This window comes from Leopardus geoffroyi, chromosome B1, assembly GCF_018350155.1.
Source record: "Leopardus geoffroyi isolate Oge1 chromosome B1, O.geoffroyi_Oge1_pat1.0, whole genome shotgun sequence".
NCBI lineage: Eukaryota > Metazoa > Chordata > Mammalia > Carnivora > Felidae > Leopardus > Leopardus geoffroyi.
The window spans coordinates 184,756,576-184,779,036 of record NC_059327.1 but is presented as its reverse complement, the minus strand read 5'-3'; the positions used below and the strand labels follow the sequence as shown (position 1 = coordinate 184,779,036).

Here is a 22,461-nt window from a genome sequence, read left to right as displayed (position 1 = left end):
CTCTGCCTTGGAGGCACGGCTGGTACCCCATGAGGACATCCTGGCACCCTCCATATGGCTTTCAGAGGCTCTGTGGGTGGGGTTCGCCCAGCCACCCTGCTCGGCTTCCTCATGGAGACAGCGAGGTCTCAGCGAGGAGCCTGTCAGATTAGGAATCATGAAAACTAAACCCCGGTTCTGGCTCAACTAATGGTGTGTGACCCTAAGACAGGTCTCTGGTCTACAAAATAGGGTAATCCTTGACTTGCAGCTCGTGGAATTGTTAAGCAAATAACATCACACTCGTGGTGAATTCATCTGGAATGCCTTCCGTTGTTAAAAAACAAAACAACAGGGGCTCCTGGGTGGCTCAGTCAGTTAAGTGTCTGACCTTGTCTCAGGTCATGATCTCGCAGTTTGTGGGTTCGAGCCCCGTGTCCGGCTCTGTGTTGACTGCTCAGAGCCTGGAGCCTGCTTGGGATTCTGTGACTCCCTCTCTCTCTACCCCCACCCCACTTACACTCTGTCTCTATCTCTCAAAAAATAAGTAAACGTTAAAAAAAAATAAAAACAAAACAAAGAAACAACAACAAAAAAAACTCAAACCGGCTTTAGGGAAGAGGGAACTTCATTGGCTCACGTTACTAAGAAGTCCAAGGGCGCGTCCTTTTCAGGCACAGCTGGCTCCAGGGGCTCAAATGTAATGTCAGCACCTGATTTCTATCTCCCAGCTCTCCTTGTGCTGTACTGTCCTCATTCTCAGTCTCTGAATGGTGGTGCCCAGTGGCTCCAGCATCGAATCCCAAGTTCAAATCCAGATTTTTAGAAGCTGGGATAGACTATGGTTGGCTCAGCTTGGGTCATGTAGCCAGGAGGATGCAACTACATTGGATGATCAGGCCTCCGTCCTGTCCCAGTCAATCTCTGTGGTGTGGAAGCCGGGTCAGGCTTGGTTATATGCTTAACTCTCAGAGCTGGAAAAAATAATTGGAGTGGGGGACAGAGGAAACGCCCTCCTGTACCTCATGGATTGAGAATGGGAGAGGAGTGTTTTGCCAAAAGATATTCCAGTGCTATTAACAAAAAGATAAGTGGATGCTGAATGGCTAAAATGACAAAGGTGCACTACCCCTGGGCTTTTATATCACGTGATAGCAAGCATGCATCCCAGCTCCTCTCTCTGCTGTGAAGTCTCTGTCCTCACCCTAACAAGCTCTTGCAAGCTCGGGAGGAGCCGCGGCCTCACCCACGGTCATCTGTCTTCCTCTACAGAACTCCTGCAGCCTGCAGGACGCTATCACTCATTGGCAACAAGCTGCGTCGGGTCATTAGTTATCTCTTTATGTATATGTCCTGTCTGTTCACCCACGTGGCAGGATTCCGGAGAGCAAGGGTCACGTCTTACTCATCCTTGTGTCCCTCGTAGCACTTTGCCTGGTGTTTGGGGCATGGCAGATAGTCCATAAATCTGCTGACAGATCGAACACCTGATTTATATGCCTCTGGAACCACAGAGGTAGAAGTAGCTTGATTCAAGTACAAAACTAGACAAGAGAGGAAACCGGTGCTCTCCGCACCGTTTCTGAAAGATCGTAGATCTTTTCTGGACTAAATAACACTGCTGGGGTCAGGATGAATATCCTCTTGCTCCCCAGCCCCCAGCTGCTGGTAGCATCCTTATTTATGAGGGCTTGAGTGAAGGCCCAAGGGACCTTCGTCTCAGCTGTTCAATACCCCTGGGTAGCTCATATACCCACACAGCCCACCCAGAAGGATGAAGGATGGCGATCATAGGAAGGGGAGGAGAATGTCTATCCTTAGTGGCTCCCACCGCAAGCCGCAAGACAGAGCCCCAAGGTCCCATCAATGGGACTGGTCGCTGGCTCTCTGCCTTGCGCTGATCCTATTTACTCCCCATCCTCATTCATAACCCTGACATTCAGCCAGGGGAACAGAGAGAGAGAAGGGGGATGGAAAAACGGGGTCAGAAAACATCTACTTGTAGCTTGGTCATTGAAACAGCACTCCTCCCCCACTAGTCTTGGTCCAGAAGCCCCTGCGGGTCCGGTTTAGAAGCCCCCTGCAGGCCGTCCTGGGGCAGGTGAATTGCCCCTTTGTGTCTGAATCCTTCAAACCGCCCTCAAGCAGGTCAACTGACTTGTCCAAAGCCGCACGCCCAAGCCGGGTTTCCCTCACCTGCAAAATGGGCCTCCTGATAATGAGGATTAAACGAGGGAGCCACAGAGAGCACGCAGCTCGACACAGAAAGTCACTAAAATCAAATTAAGGGGTGGGGACAATGAGAAAGCGTGACTGGTAAAGGAGGGGGTGATAAAGGAGGTCAGGAGAATGGTGGGTAGAGCGGCTGAGGGGCAGGGGCGGCCAGAACAGGGCCCACAGGACCCAGCCGTGCCAAGACTCCGCTCACCCCTTGGAGGGAGCGCCCCTGACTGGGTGCGCGACTCCGAGGCCCCGCCCCGGGCTGGCCCCACCCAGGCACTGGGGTCCCGCCCCCTAGCCCCACCTCTGTCCTACTGCACCCCGCCCCTCACCCTAGCCCCGCCTCCAAGGCCCGGAAGCGAAAATCGTTCCGCCTCTTCCGAGCGGGGTCACGGCCAGGGCGCCGCGAGCGCGGACAGCCTGCGTGCGGGGCTCTCAGCGGGTCGGGGTGGTCCCGCGCCCGGCGCCATGTCCCGGAACCTGCGCACCGCGCTCATCTTCGGCGGCTTCATCTCCCTGATCGGCGCCGCCTTCTACCCTATCTACTTCCGGCCCCTAATGCGGCTGGAGGAGTACCGTGAGTGACCCGTGACCCCGCGCGGCGGCCTGGTCTCAGTAACAACCCCCCTCCGCACCCCCCCCCCCCCCCAGCCCGCACCTGTACCTGGGGCGGTGGAGAGAGCTTGGCTCGGGAGTGAGGCTGGCCCGGGTTCGAATCCTGCCGTGTGCGGCTCTGTGACCGTGGACAAGTGACCTAATCTCTCATACTCTCAGCATCCTCCTCTATAAATGGCTGTTTGTAATATCTAAAACAAAACCGTTTAGCCTCCACTGAGACTCCAAAGTGGTAACGAAAGCAGTCTGCACATAGTAGGTTGACACCAAATACTAGTTCACGCGCACAGGTAACGTTCGGTGAACGCTTACTGTGTGTCACATTAGGCACACATTGGATCTTTTAATGTCCACAGCCTCACTTTGAGGTAGGTATTAAAGCCCGTTTTACAGGTGGGAAAACTGAGGCTCCGAGAGGTTGTATAACAGGCCCAAGGTCACATAGCTAATACGTTGCAAGGCAGATATTCCAATCCTGGCCTGTGTCTCCAGGGCTTCTCCCGCACACGGAAACTGGGAATGGTGATATTGGAGGGAGGCAGATGGAACCCTAATCATCGTGAGCTTGAAGGTGTTTTTATTGCACTTCATTTCCACTCCCAGAGATGCCTTTGAGCGGAAATGTTTCGAACCTAAACCCTTAACCCTGGGTTTTTGAATTTTTCCTCTCTTTTTTTTCCTCAAATCTTTTTTCAGATTCTGCTGTCTTCCTTCATTTTAAGCGGGTTGCTCACATGACAATGGTGAATATCCTGGGAGTAATTTTCCTCCTTAATCATTCAAGTTCTATCATTCTAAAAGCCAAACTCTCCTTCCTTGAGACCTATACCTCAGCAAGGATTAGCACTTTGATACATCTGAAACCATCTGTCAGAGAGAAAATATTAGGCATTAGAGGCTCATTTTGTTCTCCAGGAAACCTGAATCATCTTGAAGATGGAAGAAGGCCAACCCTGCCCCTGGAGAATATTAGCGGAGGCTGAAAGCTTGGCGATTTGAAGGCAAAAGCTCCGTGTAAATGCTCTGCCCCGTTACAAATGCTACAACATTTGGTTTCTGGAGGCAGAGCGTTTTTAAGTACGCACTCCCATTTCCTTGTAGCTTCTTTTCATCAGGCAGGATTGAAATGGCCTCTGTGCATTGTGCCTTCCAGCCTGTGTCCAGGCACCCTGCGTCGGGGTAAACAGAGGGCTGTGTGAAGCCCTGCATAATCTCGTTCCATCATCCTTCCTGCCTGGATGTCTGCCCCGGGCTGTTTTATTAGGGCATCGAGCGTGGGACAAGGGGCCCTGCGATGGAGCCCACTAGAAAAGTTTCCGTTAGGAAGACTAAAGTAGTGGCTCTCAGCTGGGGATGGTTTTGTCCCCCAGGGGACATTTGGTTCTTTCCGGAGACATTTGTGCTTGTCACAACTGGGGGTGGAGTGGGGTGGTGTGAGGGAGCTACTGGCATCTAGTGGATAGAGGCCAGGGATGCTGCTAAACTTTCTGCAGTGCACAGGACAGGGCCCCGTGACAGCGAATTGCCCTGCCCCAAATGTGCATGGTGCAGAGGTTGAGAAATGCTCATCTAGATCAGATTCAAAAGGTGTGAGTTTGTGCCATGTAACCCAACACCGCCTCATAGGGATACCCTAGAATCTATGTTTGTCTGAGGTGCTTGAGACAGAAAATCAGGCCTTGTAGGCGAACGTTGAGAGAGCGTGGCTACAATATCTGCATTTTAACTGGAAAGCAGTCTACGCCTGCCCACTTTTCTGGTTCAATTTTAATTAACGTGGCCAACTCTTCTCTAAGAGTCCTAGTTGATTCTTTAAACAAGTAAATAATACGAGACAGGTAGTATTTATTGAAAATTTAGTATCTGTCCGCCTCTCTTCCAGGCACTTCATACATATTAACCCATCTCGTTTCCATTTGTTGCAGCTGCTGTGTGATCATCACTCCCATTTTGTATGTGGACAGTGTGTGGTATGGGACAGTTAAGTGACTTGCGCAAGGACCCAGAGTGGATGAGTCAGAACTGGGGTTGGAACCAGTGCACTTAGTCGACCCACCACCATACTGTCTGGGGGTGGGGGGGAGGCGGCGGGGGGTTTGTCGGGGGAGGAAGGCAGGTGAGGGTCTAAATCCCTTACTAGATGAGAATCTTAAGGTAAGTTACTTAACCTCCCAGAGCCCAGCCCGTGTCTTCCTCTGGAGCACTGGAGTTAACAGGACTGAGTTGACAGGTTTGGGGATGTATTAGATGAGATAACAGGTGTGGAAACACCTAGTATAGTATTATAGTAGGTATCCCATAAAAATGTTGAAAAAATAAGGAGCCACAGGGCAGGGATATGAGCCGAGGAGATTTAAGCAGGGCTGGCTGACCGGGCAGTAAACTGGGGGCCCAGGAAGGTGAGGTGTCGGTGACCGGGCCGTGGGAACCTGGCGCATCTGGTGTGAGGATGGCGTTGCAACTCATTTCAGCACCTTGAACTCGCATTCAGTTAGCTCCTTTTGCATTTTTTATAACATGGATTTTAGCACTTACCGTGTACTGGGTACTGTGTCAGGTGCCGGGTGTACATGACTGCACAAGACGGGCAGAGACTTCTCTCCACCTCCGTGTTCCCACCCTCATCCAACCCACTTCCCTCGCCCTCTCCTTGGACTCTGAGCTGGTCTCCCTGCCTCCTCGGGGCCCGAACTACTACTCCTTCTGTACCCAGCAGCCCCAGTAGTCTTTCTGGTTGCTCTTTTGTGGCTGATTTCTACTTGATTTGCATTTGTGGTTAAAGAACAAGGACTGTATGATTTTGATTCTTTGATATTAGTCACGATTTGCTTTGTGGCTTAATACAGGTCAATTTTTGCCAATGTGCCCTGTGTGCTTTAAGTGAGGATGTCATCTCGTTGTTTATGGAGTTCTGTGTGTGTCGATTACAGATCAAGCTTTTTAATTCTGTGACTTAGGTATCTTGAGGCCATTTTATTAGGTGCACACAATATAGAATACTCTGGAGACTTTTTTTCCAAGTATCATTACGTAAAGGGACCTCTTTATCCCTGCTATTCCTCACCAGCTGTATTTGGCCAATATTATAGTTACCAGCATTGTTTTGGTTAGTGTTTTCCTGGTATATATATCCTGTTATCTTCAGCCTCTGTTTGTCTTTAAATCTCATAACCAGCCTAAACTGGAATTTTAAATTCAGTCTGATAATCCCTTTTAACTGTTAGACTGAACTCATCTTCATTTATGTTTACTGATGTATTTATATTTGTTTTCCTTCTTTATGTTGTGTTTTCTGTTTATTCTTCTTTTTCTATAACTCCTTTATTTTCTCCTTTTCTGCCTTTGAGTTTTCTTTATTTTCTCCTCTTCTATTCTTTTGAAAGTTTTACATTCTTTTGTGATTAAACTTTAAAGTTAGTCAATATCTTTATCCCCCTATGAAATATACAAAGACCTTAGAACGCCTCTCCCTGGCCCACACGCCCGGCCTGCCATGTGTTATTACTACTCCCCAGGCACTTAGGACTTTCAGAGTTTTGTACAGTCACGGATTGTTTCTCCTTGCCCACATGCTTCACTCACTGAGCCCTACATCTCACTCTTTTCCAGTGTCAGTTTTCTTCATCCTGAGGTCCACCTGATAATATTTCTTTCATGAGCATTTGCAACCGGGAAGATGCATTCTTGTTTGTCAGAACATGTCTAGAACTCCGGTTTTCCCCGTGGCTGTTGGAAAGCCTGTCTCCATGCCATTTGTTCCTTGAATTTGATCATCTTGCTTGCTGGATTAAAATAGTTCCACAGCCCTCTGCTGTCCCCAGCGTCTAGCCAGCGAAGCTCATGGAAGTATTTTAATCAGGAGGGTGAGGTGATCAGATTTCACTGTCACTCCGGGTCAAGGCTGGAAACAAGAAGGCCTTTTACAGGAAAGCTCTTCTGAGAGTAGGGGGAGGTGACTGTAGCCTGAATCAGAGGAGTGGTGTGGGACCGGAGACAAGTACTGAATTTGGGGGCTGTGCCTAAGAAGTAAACCCTCCAGGGTGAGGGAGGAGACGAAGGAGAATGACACTTAATTTCCAGGCCCCGGCAGCTGAGGAGCTGGTGGGTTGTTAACTAAGAAACATGAGAAGGAACTGGTTTGGGGAGAGGATGGGCGAAACCGATTTTGGACGTATTGAGTTTTGGGGGTGTGGATGTGCTCTTGGAGATTCCCCGCAGGCAGTGGGGTGTGCTGGTCTGAACTGAGGCACTGGCCCTGGGCCGGAGCTGGATGGGGCAGTGGATCAGCACCGGCTGGGAGTCAGAGTCATTGTAGGTAAGGGCTTCCAGGCGGCACTGAGGGACCGAAAGAGATGAGCTGGCCTAGGACAGCACACAGCATTGCGTGAACACGGTTGACATCTGGCGTGGTGAACGCGGTATTTGCAGAGCAAGTGGTCAGAAGAAAGAGAGCCTTCAAAGGAGACTGAGAAGGAACAGTCAGAGCAAGAGGATTGAAACCAGCAGAGGCTGTGGGGTCACAAGTCCCGAGAAGACAACTAACTCTTCATGAGAAGGGGGATGGTCAGCAGGGTCAGGCTTCCCGGAGGCAGAAAGAGAAGTGAAAATCCTCATTAGATTTCTGAAAAAGAAGGTGAAGGCCGTAGGTTTTCTTGTTGAGGATGCTCTCTGGTTTGGTAGTCGTCAGAGAGCAGGCTGGAGCGGACGGAAGAGCGAATAGTGTGTTAAATCGACTAAAGATGTTCGCACAGCGAGGAGAATGCTAGATTTGCAGCAGGTCAGGGGGTCTAGGGAGAGTTTTGTTTCAGGGAGAGATGGGACAGCCAAGAGGTGAGGTCTCTGATCAGAGAAAGATGAAGATAATCCGTAGAGTGACAAGTGGTAGGGGGTCTTGAGATCAGATGGAGGAGAGCCTTGGACCGAAGGCAGGACACCCCTTGCACCGGCTCAGGAGGGAGGGCAGGTATGGATGCAGCGAAATATAGGTTTGTTGTTGGGAAGTTGTGGGCACTTCTGGGTGATGACTTCTGTCCTCTTTGTAACGCGGCAAGTCCGGTCATCGGTGAGTGAGAGGCACCGCCCGCAGCCAGACTCGCTCGCTCTTCAAACACTGCCTTTCCTGAGCTTCTGTGACCACCCCCTCTGCCAGTCGTCTTGCCTTTGCTCTTTGGCTCCTGCCTTTCAGCCACTCCTTCTTAGCCTCTCTTGGTGGGTCTTCCTCTTCTGACCACCTTTCCTCCATTTATATTCCCCAGGACTCTGGGCAGACGGAGGGGAAGGGCAGTGCAGTTCTTGGAAGGTCAGGGCAAGGTAGGCCACACATCCAGTCCTTGAGAAGCGGGACCAGTGGCTGGCAAGGGAAGAGCCCACACCACGGAGGGCCCGAGTATCGAGTCAGTGCCGGCCCTTCAGCTGGGCCAGCCTGACCAGTGGTGGCCAGCCTGGGTGGGCAGAGACCCCACCCCGTAAGCTACTGGAACGAGCCTCGAGGCAGCAGAAAAGAAGAGGAAGGCTGCTTAGATAAAATAAAGTCAAGGCGATCGCCCAGGCTTTCAAAGCCGGCAACCCGGGGCGCCTGGGTGGCACAGTCGGTTGGGCGTCCGACTTCAGCCAGGTCACGATCTCGCGGTCCGTGAGTTCGAGCCCCGCGTCGGGCTCTGGGCTGATGGCTCAGAGCCTGGAGCCTGTTTCCGATTCTGTGTCTCCCTCTCTCTCTGCCCCTCCCCCGTTCATGCTCTGTCTCTCTCTGTCCCAAAAATAAATAAACGTTAAAAAAAAAAAAAAAAAAAGCCGGCAACCCACTCTCACAAGACCGCCTTGTTGGGTTTCACGTTGACATTCAGCGTGGTCTGCAGCTCTTTCACTGACTCAGCCGGACTTTGCTGAGTGTCACACGGATTACAGGGTCAGTGCTACACGTGACACTTCAGTATGAAATGAGCACTGGGGAGTCGGCACTGGCGTTGGCAGTCAGCGATCTCAAAGCAGAAGTACGGGGCCGGTTCTGTTGTGCTTCCGGAGGGACTCCCAGATGATGCTTTTTAGCTCTCAGCCTGCTGGCACGGCGTGGTTTACTCGAGGAGCCCACGTTTCGGGGAGAGTACAGCTGCTGTAGCTAGGGCCTCATCTGGCTTTGCGTCCTAGAGCTAGACCGTGATCCTGAATGTGGCCTTTTAAAAGTAACATGCACTTTATACTCGCCTGTGAAATGAGACAGAATAGGATCGTTTTCTGTGATCCTGTTCATTTTTAACTTTAATTAGATGTGCAGACGCATAAAATCGTAGAGTTCTGCCAGAAACCCTGTGCTCAGTCTCCTCATTTAGGTGACTTGTCCAAGGTCACTTGGCACATTGATTGCTGGGTGGACTCTAGACTCTGACTCTCTGACCGTGGCTGCCGCTTAATGATGCCTGTTTCACGTGCCTTTAAGACAGAAAAGGGGGCGCCTGGGTGGCGCAGTCGGTTAAGCGTCCGACTTCAGCCAGGTCACGATCTCGTGGTCCCGGAGTTCGAGCCCCGCGTCGGGCTCTGGGCTGATGGCTCAGAGCCTGGAGCCTGTTTCCGATTCTGTGTCTCCCTCTCTCTCTGCCCCTCCCCCGTTCATGCTCTGTCTCTCTCTGTCCCAAAAATAAATAAACGTTGAAAAAAAAAAAATTAAAAAAAAAAAAAAAAAAAAAAAAAAAAAAGACAGAAAAGAGTGCTTCCTAGCAGAGGGAAAGGTTACGGAGTTGCTGTGAGACCTCACTTCCCTACCACCCGGCCGGGTCTTATATTGCTGTATCTTCTGCCCCACCTGAAGGATGTTGTGTAGAGTCGGAACAGGGTTGTAAGTAATCACTTGTTCCAGAAATAATTCTTAACTCGGAAGGGCATTTTCCCCATGATATGCCAGGTACTAGAATACACTTTTTTATTTTTTTTTTACATTTATTTATTTTTGAGAGAGAGAGAGAGAGAGAGACAGAGTGCGAGTGGGGAAGGGTCAGAGGGAGAGAGGGAGACACAGAATCCAAAACAGGCTCCAGGCTCCGGGCTGTCAGCACAGAGCCCGACGTGGGGCTCGAACTCACGAACTGTGAGATCATGACCTGAACAAAGTCAGACGCTTAACCAACTGAGCCACCCAGGCACCCCTGGAATACGCTTTTTATTTCTGTCACCATAGAGTCAAATGCAGTGCAGACAGACTAAGGTCTTATTTTCCAACCGGCATTACAAAGCTCCCTGGGTTCAACCAGACTGTCTGGTGAGGAAATAAAAGTGTTTATAGTGTTGGGAGGAGTCAGTCCTTCCAGCGGCCATTTAGTCCCCCTCAGCCTCTGGTTCACACTTGCCACCATGGCCAATTTTTTTTTTTTTTTTTAAGTTTATCTAGTTTTTGAGTGAGAGAGTAAAAGAGAGAGAGCGTGCATGAGTCAGGGAAGGACAGAGAGAGAGAGGGGACAGAGGATCCAAAGCAGGCTCTACACTGACCAGTGGAGAGCCCGATGTGGGGCTCGAACTACAAGCCGTGAGATCATGACCACTTGGTCCCCTCTGCCACTAGTTCAGTGGGGCACCAGAGCACATCCAGGCCCGGAGTTACCCCACAGGCAGCTGGAGTGCAGAATGCAAACACTGAAAACGTAATTTTTAAATTTTTTATTTGCTATTTTTAAAAAAGATACTTTGAAGTAATCGTAATGGCCCAGTCATAAGGAAGTGTAAGGACTTCCTAAAAACTTGTTTTGCAGTTGAATATTTTAGTTATTAAAAAAAAAAAATTCCAACCAACAGAAAAGACCTAAAAATAGTATGATAAATCCCTGTATCTTCATCACCTAGATTTGCCAGTTAACATTTGGCCGCACTTGCTCCCCCCACCTTCCCGCCTCATATATTATATTACAAATCTATACATTCATGCATACATACACACACACACACACACATAATTACATCTACATATAATTATTAGTATTGTTTTGCTGAACCCTTTGAGAGTAAGTTTCAGGACATTGTGAGTTTTCATCCCCCAACACTTCGGCATGTATTTCCTAAGAACAAGGGCATTCTCTTACATAACCACAATGCAGTTATCCAGGCCAGGAAATTTAATATTGACACAATGCTACTATCTCATATACGGTCCATATTCAAATGTTGCCATTTGTCCGATTACTTCAGGTTTCGAGTTGCGTTTAGTTTTAACCGTCTGTTGCCAAGGGGAGACAGGGAGGCGGCGTCCTGAGGCTGTTTTCTCACTGGGCACGGCTCCCAGGTCCTCTTCTGCACCTGCTTTTCAGCTTCTAGCTGCTGGCCCATCCCTCGGGCACCCTTGACCCTTATCAGGGGGTGCTTGGGAACACTCTTCCTTTGTTGCTTCCTTGTGAATGTTAAAGTCACAAGTCACAGAGTGGAGCTGTTTCACAGTGTGGCCATTCAATAGAAAGATACATGTTTCACTTTGAAAGACTTAAAAATCATTAGGTGGATTCTGTCACTACAATACGATAATCAGCCTGTCCACATGCATTACCAGTTTTCATAGTAATGCTTGGCCCTTTGACTGGAGATAATGATCCTCAATTAAAACTACAAATCAAACCACTGCCTTAGCACCAGGGGGCAGAGTCGGGCTTGCTGAGACACTAGAGTGAGGACTTTTCTGACTGACATTGCAAAGCTCCAGGCCCAGTATTACATATTTGCGTCTTAATCATTTCACTCCTGATAGAAACATGCTCTCTACTGAAAAGTCAGTAATTAGCTTATCCTGATTTGTTCCCATGGTTAAAGCCCTGACTTCTGCATTGCCCTTTTCCTGAGGTTCATAGACCCTTGCCGTTTCTCTTAATGGTGGCAAAATAGAAACTTAGCGTCAACTTCAGCAACGTGGACTTCTAAATCCTGAGGGACCAGTTTGTTTTCCTTTTAGCATATTCCGCATTCACAGATTTTAAAGTGTCTTTGTGTCATATCATGAATTTATATAAGACTGCTTTGGCTTTAGAGTATTTATAAAACACTAATGGATTAAAGAAAACCAGGGGATGTAGATAGGATGCTAATACCGGTTATCACTTGGTAGGAACTAGTTCAGCAAATCGGTTTAAATTGCCTGTCCAAGCCAAAAAAAAACGAGGTGGTTGCATAAGGACAAGGATTATAAAGAGATTATGGTCTATTTTAAATAAATCCTTAGCCTCTCTCCAACCTCATTAGCAATTAGCAAGAAGGTGTGAAGACAGGGATTCCGCTCTCTTCACTTGGTTCTCCATTGCATTGTAAGAGATTAGGACACAATTAGACATTCTGTCCTTGTTACCAGAAGTCAACTTCCTTTGGTGCTTGGCCGTCTGCCAGTGTCTTCGGCCTCGCGGTACCTGCCTCTTGGAGAATGTGTTCAGTACAGCAGGATGTCTGATTTTCTTAAATCTATGGCTAGAAAGCTTTCTGGCAGTTGATTTTTTTTTTTTTTTTTTTTTTAAGAGCCACCTCTTTCCTAATACTGGCAAATGGACCTTTTAGATGTGGACAGTTGTATCTGTTTTTGTTCCTGGCCCAGATGACAGTGTCGTCTTTTACTAGTTGGCATTTTCTAAGAGCGTCTTTGAGACACATCCATACTTCGAGAACTTACATGTTGACAATACGGTAGGGCTCAACCCTACAGGAGTTTAATGTCTTAGGAAATGAGATCGCCTTTTGTGTTGTTATTTTAGAAAACCTGACACTTGAGAGGCTCCGTTGTCCGCCCTTTGGCCTATCTTGGTCCAGAGGGTCTTGGTTGCCACTTACCTGCTACTTTTCAGAGAGGCCCGGGGAAACCATTGGGCCATTGTCTGTAATGGCCTTCATTATGCTCGGTCTTCCCTCCGTCTCCCTTAGAATTAGATATCAAGATTCACATGATCCCTGTTGGCCAGTATTTTATTTGCCAAAGCAAAACTTAACATTGATAAAACTATCAGGTAGGTCACTTAGGATTGACTTTCTGTCACATCACTGGAGAAGCAGGTTCAATGGATATTCGATTTGGCAAATCCCTGTTCCTTGTACCTTCGTGCTTCTTGTAACTTTATGAGAATCCAGAGGCCAGAATAAAGAAAACAGCCTAATATTAAATAAGAGCTGAATGTGGATTTCAAGAAACACTGTCAGCCTGATTAAAACAAAGGTCTGATTACAGCGTTTAATTACTGTAATTTAGTAGTAAACATCCTTTGGCTCCAAGTCTTTCCCCCGAAAAGCCGCCATTTGTTTGTCAAGATACTTAAAATAATAAGTCTTTGTTTTCACAGACCTTGGGTTTATTCTAAACCACTTAGAAAGATGTGTCAGAGCGCTTGAAGCCCACAGACATAAAATGCCCAATTTCTCTTGGCCCTTGCCTGTTGGGCATCTCCAAAGAGGTGGGCTAAAGCTGCCGGAGCTGAACCTCGCTTACTAATTGGCACAGCACCTGCAATCAATTAGGGAAGCTTCAATTATCCAAACCGAAGCCACCCACCCAAAGATTAATTTTCTGCTCTATTTCCTATCAAAAACATAGCATATTTAGCTCTGGGTCTAGTCCTTCGGCAGAGCGCATTTGAGACATAGAAACTACATCGTTTTCTTGTTAATTGTACTTGTTCCTTCAATTCAGCAGCCTTCCCCTCATAATATCCCACCCACTAGCTCTTTCAGAATTGTTCTTTTTCTGTTGTTTTGTTGCCTTTCCAAAATGCTGAGATCACCGAGAAAAGCTGTTAGTTGGGAGCTTTTTTTTTGAAGTATGGCTCTCTTTTCCTTTATTGAAAATAGCCAGTCTTTCTGCTCTATAGGATTGAACTTCCATCACGTAAAAGCTGTGAGTTCTGGGGTCTCTGAATTTGGTAGCACTCATGTATATTGTTTCCGAATTGTCCCATGCATGTCATTGTCCCATATAAATAGAAAGATTTCTACCACCATGGTCCACCCACATCTGCCTACCTACCTTTTCCTTCCTTCCTTCCTTCCTTCCTTCCTTCCTTTCTTTCTTTCTTTCTTTCTTTCTTTCTTTCTTTCTTTCTTATTTATTTATTTTTGAGAGAGAGAGCAAATGTGAGCAGGGGAGGGGCAGAGAGAGGGAGACAGAGTATCCCTAGCAGTCTCTGCCCTGTCAGCACAGAGCCTGACTCGGGGCTCAAACTCATGAACTGTGTGTGAGATCATGGCCTGAGTCAAAATCAAGAGTCAGACACTTAACCGACTGAGCCACCCAGGGCCCCTCACCATCCCACCCCCGCCCCCCAGCCTTTCTAAAGAGCAGTTTTTCTTCTGTGTTTTTTAGAGAAAGAGCAAGCCATAAATCGAGCCGGTATCGTTCAAGAAGATGTACAGCCACCAGGTAAACTTAAAAATCAAAACAAAATCTCATTTGCACCGCTGTGGGGGGGGGGGGGGTGTGTGTGTGCTAGATGGTGATTGTGCTGTTCCTTGCACACCCGTGGCTGTTCTATGGGTGCACCCCAAGACTTCATTTTGATATTTCACCCCAGAATGTTTTTTGTAAGTTTGCACGTTCCCTCTTTTGCATTTGATAAGTAGGCATGAAAACCTCACAAGTGTGTGATTGAATACCAAGTGTGAATAGCTGTTCTGCAGGCTTATTTCCAAGCACCTAGTTAAACACTAGCCTCACGGGAAAAGGCTGTTTGCTTGTGAACTGTTTTAATTGATACAGAATTCTGCTTTATACAGAGGCTTAAAAGCTCCCTTTGTGGCTGACTAGTTAGTTACGTTCAGATGATCCAAGTTGAGTGAGAATGAGAAGTTTCCAGTTTCTTAACTAAAACTCTTGTAATCTGTGGCAGCGTTCTTTTTTTTTTTTTTTATTTTTTGTTTAGTTTTTGTTAACTAGGCCAGATACGTAGCTTCCTGTTGTGCGGCCGTGTCTGAGCCATTTTGAAATCTGTCATGGCGGCCATGGCCTCCCAGCCGTCACTTTCCAGGACTCTGGCAGCTTACCCGCACTGTCTCAAACTATGTGGGAGTTGCACGACTCAATTCTGATGTCATTTCGCTTGTTTGCCGTTGAGGGAAGTGGTAGGAAGTTTAAAAGCGAATCCTGTTTTGATTCATGTTTCTTTCTCTAGGGTTAAAAGTGTGGTCTGATCCATTTGGCAGGAAATGAGAAGGCTATCAGCACCTCAATTATGAAAGACATCTTCTTGCTTTCGATTCTGCAGCAAGTACAATAAATGGCCTCGCTACAGAACGATGGCTGGAGAAGAAAAGTCTGTAAGGCTGAAAATAAGAGCGCTGTGCACAAGGATTAATATTTCCCTTCTTAGGTATCAAAAGAACCCTGGAGCAAATCACACCATTAGGGAGGTTTTCATGATTCGCTTTCCTTTCTAAAAATGAAGCTGTCTCACCCAGCTGTGTTTGGAGGAGTTCTACTTATTATTCAGTCTCTGCTGCTCTCCCAGCCGAGCTGTGATGTGAATGCAAGCAGCCAGTAGACTCGGGAAGGTCCTAGTCTGTGTTGCCATTTCCCAAATAGGAAGTTTCAGTGGAACGCCACCGTGCTGAGCAGCCCCACGGGGCTCTTTGAAAATGGGCAAGTTGATAAAACTCTTTGAGGACAAGGTGCACTGTACTCCTGAAGAATAACCAGTTCAGCTTAACCGTCTTGTCGGAGGCTGCCGCGTGTTGGGGTGGAAATCCGTGTTGAATTAACAGAAGTGAGAATGTGTGTATTAAAATGGGTCTGTTCTTAATTCACAATGGTGTAGGTTTTGTTTGTTTGTTTGTTTGTTTGTTTTGAAAACCCTTTATCAACTCCGTAAGTTACAGTAAGAAGCCCTGTTTGGCTGGACGGTGTTTGACTAGATGTTCGGCGGCATGGCATTTGTCGTCGTGTCTACAGGTAAACATTTTCAGGGTAAATAGCACATTTGTTGACACAGGTGACTTGTTGCTCACGGTGTCCTACCAGGGACCCCACCGGGTGCTGCAGAGAGGAGGGTGAGTATACCTTTGTCCCTCCGGTGCTCGGCCTGGCCCCTTACTAGATTATACGCCTTTGAAGAGATACGTCTTTTTCACCTTCAGGTTTCTCAGAGTGCCTTGCACATTACCGTAGGTTCTCCTTAGACGAGCTGCCTGATGACGTAATTTTATTACTGTGAGCTGGGAGTTTGCATAACAGACAGCAGACGCAGTTGGGAAATTATCGTCAAAACGAAATCGGATTGATAGTTCCAAAACCAAAGTCAACATTTTTTGGGGTAGACGTTCCCTAACCTTTAATTGACTTCTGGTTAATAACCCAATGAAAGAAGTTGACTCGTTCAGGGTACTTTTGGCCACTGTTTCCCTTGGAGGGGGCAGCAGGAAGTTGTGTAACCCGAAGCCAGGCATTCCGTGGGTGCTTAATTGAGATTTCTTTATGACTGAGGCGAGTGCGTGTGCCATGTGCTCTGGAAGATGTAGCGAACTCTGGGGCCGTGATTGCCTGTTTGTCGGATGGAACAGACTGCGTTTTGTCTCGAGTGGGATCTTCATCCTGGCCTTGACACTGCCCTGGGTACACCTCTCCGCAGAGATAAAGGGGCTCTCTGTCCCACTCAGCTGCCTTGATGTTTATAAAAGGATCAGTCTATGCGTTGTCCGAGGTGTCCCATCAGACTCTGCTGCCCACGCTTAGCAAACGGCGGGTCGGGTCGTAAGAGAGGCTGCTCTTGAGGATGGACTCAGGGCCTCGGGGTTCAGCCACGTGGTTCCCGCGTGTGCCTCCGGGACAGTAAGGAAAGCCTTCGGCAGTGGGGATCTTGGTCAGATACAATTAGGAAACACAGAGTTAAAGTGAGTTAGGCTTATTTGCTTCTCATTTGGTGATTTCCAAGAGAGGCTTACCGTTTCCCAAATGTATTTGATCACAAAATATTTTTCACGGATTATCTTCTGGGGCTAGTGACCAACAACATCCTTTTGGGGAAATCTTTCAGGACCCTTTAATAATTCTTAAAATTTTTTGAGGCCCCCAAAATGTTCCCCTCTATGTGGGTTATATCTGTAGATACTGTGTTAGAAATTAAAACAAAATTTTAAAATATTTATTAATTTCCTTAAGAATATTGATAACAAACCATATAGAATTATATGACATACTTTTATGTGAAAAATCTGTTTGCCAAAACAAAAAATAATTAGCGAATTTCTTTGGTGTCTAGCATAATAGATGCCTCTTAACAGCTAGATTCTAATATCTGCTTCTGCATTCGATCTGTTGCTGTATCACATGTCATGTGGCCTCTGGAAAACTCTACTGTATACACTCATAAGAAGATGAGAGTAAGAAAAGGCAAAGAAGCTTTAATGGGATTATAAACATTGTTTTGACCATGCAGACCTCCCGAAAAGGTCTCAGAGACCCCTGAAGGTCCCTGGACCACACTTTGAGTTTAGTTGTTTTTCTTGGCTTTAGTCACACCTTTCAGAATCGTGTGTCAAACGTTGCTTGCAGTGAACTGTGCTTTGGCATGTCCACATTAGGGGAGACTATCAGGGGCGGGAGAAACTGCCAGAACTTTTTACTGTCATTACCAAAATGCAGTTGTTGGATTCCTCATTTTCAAAGTCAAACCGTATCGTCTTTAGAACAGCTCAGGCTGACGTTTTTTTAAATCTCAGAACCAGAAACAGCTACATTGCCCAGCATTGGATACCTTTATCCTGTGAACGTCAGTGTGTGTAACTCATTGCCCGCTTTGTACTGGCTGATGGGAAGCTCAGCCACATTTGTGGTCCAGCTTTCTAAAAAGTACCTAAGCCCTTGTGGAATTCACTCGGGCCAGTGCATTTACTTTATCCTTTGTTCCCCCCAACCTTGTTTTCTCTTCTGCTATCTCGCTCCAGTCTTTCATCTTCTATTGTATATTAGACTCCTTATTTTATTTTATTTTATTTTATTTTATTTTATTTTATTTATGTTTATTTATTTATTTTGAGAAAGAGAGAGAGACAATGAGCAGGGGAGGAGCAGAGAGAGAGGGTGAGAGAACCCCAAGTAGGCTATGCATTGTCAACACAGAGCCCACTGTGGGGCTCGAACTCATGAGCTTGAGGTCAGGACCTGAACTGAAATCCAGAGTCGGATGCTTGACCGACTGAGCCACCCGGGCACCCCTAGACTCCTTATTTTAAAATGAGGTGGGCACAAACAATATTTATTCAGTTAAAAACCACTTTTCATCTAGTAAGATAAATGAATTCACGACAGATTAAAATAACGTGGAACCTGAAAAGTGCCTTGAAAGGTATTCAGAGTGTCTTCCGACACTGGACGTACACAAACCCTATGTCCCTGGGGTCCTGCTCCCAGTTCCTTATGCAGCAGAAATGCATTCACCGGTTCACCAGAAGCCATGGACCAGAATGTTCACCGCAGCACTGGAAAGTGGCCAAATGCCCATCAACAGTGCAATGAAGAAATGAGCTGTGATATATTCACATGACGCGATATGATACAGCAATGACAATGAACAATACAGCGAGTCCCACAAACAATGCCAATAAACACATGAAGGAAGCCATTTGCAAGAGTACGCTTGGATTCCATTCAGATGAATAGAAACAGAGTAAACTAAGCCATACAGGTAGAAGTCAGGATGGTGGCTACTCTTGGGAAGGAAGAGGGTTGGTGGCTGGGGAGGAATACGGGTGCTTGTCACGGTGCTGATCTCTTCTATTTTTTGTTTTTATCTGGGTGCAGGTTACATGGGTGTACTGAGTTTTTGAACACTGACCTGTGCAAATTCACGTTCTTTTCTCAATGTACGTCGCCCTGAAAGGTGTTAAAAAATGGCACATAAAGTGGCTTTAGCAGGAAAAGAAGTTGAATCTGATTTAGAAGAAAGAGAAGTGGCATCAGGAAGCTTTCCAGAGAACGACGCTGTTCAGTGGAAGGAGCAGGAGTTTGGGGAGGGACGGCAAATCCTACCCTGTGGCGTTGCCGGGGACATGAGGAACACTGTGTAAAGTGCCAGGCACATGCCGGGGCCTGCAGAGGCCGGATTGATGACGGCTGTTGCCATCGGTAGACCAGCCGACATTCCTGCAGAGCCATGAGAAACGCCTGGGATTCAGACAGGCGGGGAGTGACAGCGGTGCGACATTAACAAAACCGAACACGGCTTTGAGAGATGGTTGGGCTCGGGGCAGGGCAGGTGTGTGTGGGGAGGCACCGCCACCATGGACTTTGCCTGTCCCGTGCCCCGCCCCCCCCCCCCCCCCCCCCCCCCCCGCCCCCGGGCCTGGGCTTGGCCTACAGCAGGCACTCGTTCGTATTTGGCTGGATCGAACGAGCAGTTGAAAGAATGAGGGAGGAACAGTGGAAGGGAATGGGAGTTGGGGACCCTGTGGTGGACACTTGGGCATGTCGGGCTGATAAGTTCTACTTAACTTCTACACATGAAGCACTGCAAGCGGGAGGTGGTCTGAAACTGTTAAAGGCAGAGGGCTCGCCCCAGAGCGGCACTCGTCAGTGGTGGCAGGAACAGTCCCACCCTGTTACCTGCCTACGTGAGGGAAGTGCAGACACAGACGAAGCAGCCTGAAAGGCGAGCAGCAGTTTGACAGACCGGTCAAGCTTTATCTTTTTGAATCTGATTTAAAATAATGGGCTCGCACTGTGTACTTTTTGCTTTGTACAAGATCTCTAATGAAACTAATGTCACTGTACAGGTCCTCGTTGGATTGGGATGTAGGAACAGGAACGGGGCTTCGCCCCCAGGTAGTTGGGAAAGAGCACTGAACCGGAGGCTGAACGTGAGAGGCTGTTCTCCGGTCCCCACCAGTCTGGTTGGGAAGTCCCGTGTGCTCAGCAAGCTGGGAGCCCCCTGCCTGCCCGAGGCTCCCCTGTTCTGACGCACCAGCAGATGAGAACACCCCGGTCATTGTCCTGGGCGGGACTCCATGGATGGTTGATTTCACTCTCCCAGACCTGACTCTGCCTGCTGGTAACTGACAACCCCTGTGTGTGCAAACAGGGGAGCCGCTGGGGAGCCTGCTGTGTGTCCCACTGAATATGTGCCTGAAGAGGGGCATTGACTCGGCGACTGTCTTTCCACAAGAAGGGGTTCCAGTCAGCAGGGAGCCCCTCATTCCTCTGCTAAGTGCTGTTTCCCAAACTCTGATCATCTGAACACACTGGAGACAAAGGAGGGGTCATTGCTCCTCACCAGAGTTGGGGAACAGTTTGTAGCAGTCTCCTCTTCCTGGGGTTCCCTCTGTGAGCATACATGATTAAAATAAAATTCAGTAAAAAAAACAAAAACGAAAACAGACAAAAAAAAAACAAAGAACAACAACAAAAAAAAACCGAAGATGCTTTGTCCAGACCCCTTCTGGTTGCACGTGAGAGAAAACCAAACCCCAAATGATGTCAAAGGGAATTCAATCATGTAATTGAAAACTCCAGAGTCACAATCGTTCTATCTCGTCACAATCATTTTTTCAAATACAAAAGTCCTAGGTCACAATCTTCTGTGAATGTAGAAAGGATGATACCCAGAGCCCTGGAGGATGAGGCACGCTGGATCTCCTAGACAGTTTAAAGTTTTACCTGCCCTAGTAGGTAAAACCTACTTACCTGGCACCTTACTCCCTGTCTCATGGGAACATTTACTCCCACCTCCCACTTCCCGTTTGCTCATCCTGCTCCCATTTTGTCTGCTGACTTTATCCCATGCTGCAGGAGTAGGCATGTGGTCCAAGGTTGGCCAATCAGAACATTGTGCAAACTTCTGGCCACAGGGATTGGATCCACGCTGGGCATGTGACCCAAACCAAGCTAATCAGGTCAAGCTGGAGTTAATCTTGCCTGCTGGCTTGTGTGGTCAGAGCAGAGAATGGTCTCCTTTTCACCAGAGTTTGAGGTGTTGGCAGCCATCTTGCCACCATGAGGGCAGAGCTGGTCTGAGAGGAACACCATCAGAGGAGGAAACAACAGGAGATAGAAGCCAGATCATGATGCTATAGATCCTACCTCCTGGATCCACTTGTGTCTGAAGCAAGGATAGCTCTGGATTAGCAAATACTGTTCATAAGCTTTTTTTGCACCGTTTGAGACTGGGTTTTTGTCACATGCAGCCAAAAGAGTCTTGAGCGGGCATCTCGATTTTATATTTTAATTACTTTTCTGTCATTTCCGCCTTAAATAAAGGATGCTCAACATAATTCAGCCTGTCTTTACGACTTGGACGTGTTGCTATTGTACAGATGTGCCTAAGGAGCTGCTGGGGCGGGTCAGACATTATCTGCTGAGCTTGTGAGATTTCTGGCTTTTCTGTTTTTCTTATCTCTGCCCTGCCTCACAGCTGTTAAGGAGCAGACTCTGGCTTCATCTCAGATTCGTTGCTTCTAGTCTGCAGTGAGATTGGAAAGCAGTTAGCCAAAATTTTGGGATCTGGCATTAAATGAAAGTAAACGCCTTTAATGTGGATTTGGAGGCTCTGGTGGGGACGGGTTGCAAGGGCTTCGTGACATTTTGGCTGCCCCCGAGGATTTTTTTTTTTTTTTTTTTTTTTTTTGGTGTTTGCTGTTTGTTTCTGCTTGGTTCTGGATGGATGAGGTTTCCTGATTTTTCTGTTAGTTGAGACTCTCACTGTAACAAGATTTTCACACTAAAGGAGTATGCACTGTGAGCAAATGAGCTAGGGTTGAAATGTCTTATAACTTAGCCAAGTTACTGAGTTTGCTTCAAAGAAGAAACAGCAGCCGACAGCAGTATTCTGAACCCCAGGCTGACCTTTAAGTTGTTTTGCTTCTTTTCTAAAATAGCCCCTTTATTTTCAACCTCTAATCACATACACTGACTTGCAAGGGAAGGAAAAAAACCCAAGCATGCTTGTATCAGAGGGAGCGGTCCACTTAAGGCAGATGTGGAATCAATTTGGGCAAATGTGAGTTGCCAGCTTCTGAACTTTTCTGCTAAGTATATTCGCCCTGGAATACATCAGAGCCACTTAGGCCTCATAAATGTGTTGCTGGAATATTGGGTAAACGTGTGTAAGGGGGCATTCAGCTTGCTGCCCTGGCTGAGTTGAGTGAAAACCCAAAGGGGCACATTCTTCTCTGAGAAACTCAAATGAAGACAGTTGTGTCTGGGAAAAAATATAACTGAGGTCTGGTTTTGAGATTACTAGGAAAATGGAAGCTCCGGTGATTTATCTTGCAGAATGAGCAAAATCTGCCTTCTACAATGGCTATTTTTTATGTTTATTTGTGCTCCCACTTGATGTGGACTCCCATCAGAGATATAATATACCGAGCACGAAACTGTTATTTGGTTTTTGTCATCGAAAGAGCAGGACTCCGTTTCTGCTGGTCCCTGCTTTTTGAAAGTTGGTCTGTGGCTTTGGGGGACAAGTTAGGCAGGCGACTAGGAATCTCAGAAGGGTTGCTCTTGTTGCTTCGCTCACTAAACACGTGACTCCTCCGTTCATTTGAGCTCTCCATTAACTTTGCACCAGCTTCCCATGGGTTTCAGTGATGAAGACAGTGGTTGTGGTGAGTGTCGGTGAACTTGGCCCAGCCTGTCCCCAAGGCCTTGGCCTCCAGGATATGCTTCCAGGAAAGGAATCAGAAGACACATAAGGGCAGTTGATTCTCTAGTGTCTAGAATGCCTA

The 22,461-nt window shown here is 47.4% G+C and overlaps 1 protein-coding gene and 1 long non-coding RNA gene across 3 annotated transcripts; both read left to right on the top strand.

Annotated features, from left to right (window-relative positions):
- The first annotated feature begins 2,559 nt into the window (after window positions 1-2,559).
- SMIM20 (small integral membrane protein 20) lies at window positions 2,560-15,552 on the top strand. Of its 2 annotated transcripts, XM_045474341.1 has the most exons (4): window positions 2,560-2,776; window positions 3,511-3,557; window positions 14,117-14,173; window positions 14,922-15,552. In XM_045474341.1, the coding sequence occupies exons 1-3, from the start codon at window positions 2,668-2,670 to the stop codon at window positions 14,132-14,134; spliced, it is 174 nt and encodes a 57-aa protein (XP_045330297.1). In that variant the 5' UTR covers window positions 2,560-2,667; the 3' UTR covers window positions 14,135-14,173; window positions 14,922-15,552. The 2 variants fall into 2 exon arrangements, with proteins under 2 accessions (XP_045330297.1, XP_045330296.1); XM_045474340.1 differs by lacking the exon at window positions 3,511-3,557 and having other exon boundaries at window positions 2,563-2,776.
- A 2,335-nt stretch (window positions 15,553-17,887) lies between these two features.
- LOC123596098 lies at window positions 17,888-21,009 on the top strand. Its single transcript, XR_006711527.1, has 2 exons — window positions 17,888-18,428; window positions 18,545-21,009. It is a non-coding gene; the product is annotated as an uncharacterized LOC123596098 (long non-coding RNA).
- The last annotated feature ends 1,452 nt before the right edge of the window (window positions 21,010-22,461 follow it).

Excerpts from the sequence above, each read along its gene's own strand:
- SMIM20 (XM_045474340.1), top strand. The coding sequence starts at position 2,668 with ATGTCCCGGAACCTGCGCACCGCGCTCATCTTCGGCGGCTTCATCTCC. Across the intron at positions 2,777-14,116 it reads AATGCGGCTGGAGGAGTACC|AGAAAGAGCAAGCCATAAAT; the intron begins GTGAGTGACCCG and ends TGTGTTTTTTAG. Across the intron at positions 14,174-14,921 it reads AGAAGATGTACAGCCACCAG|GGTTAAAAGTGTGGTCTGAT; the intron begins GTAAACTTAAAA and ends TTCTTTCTCTAG.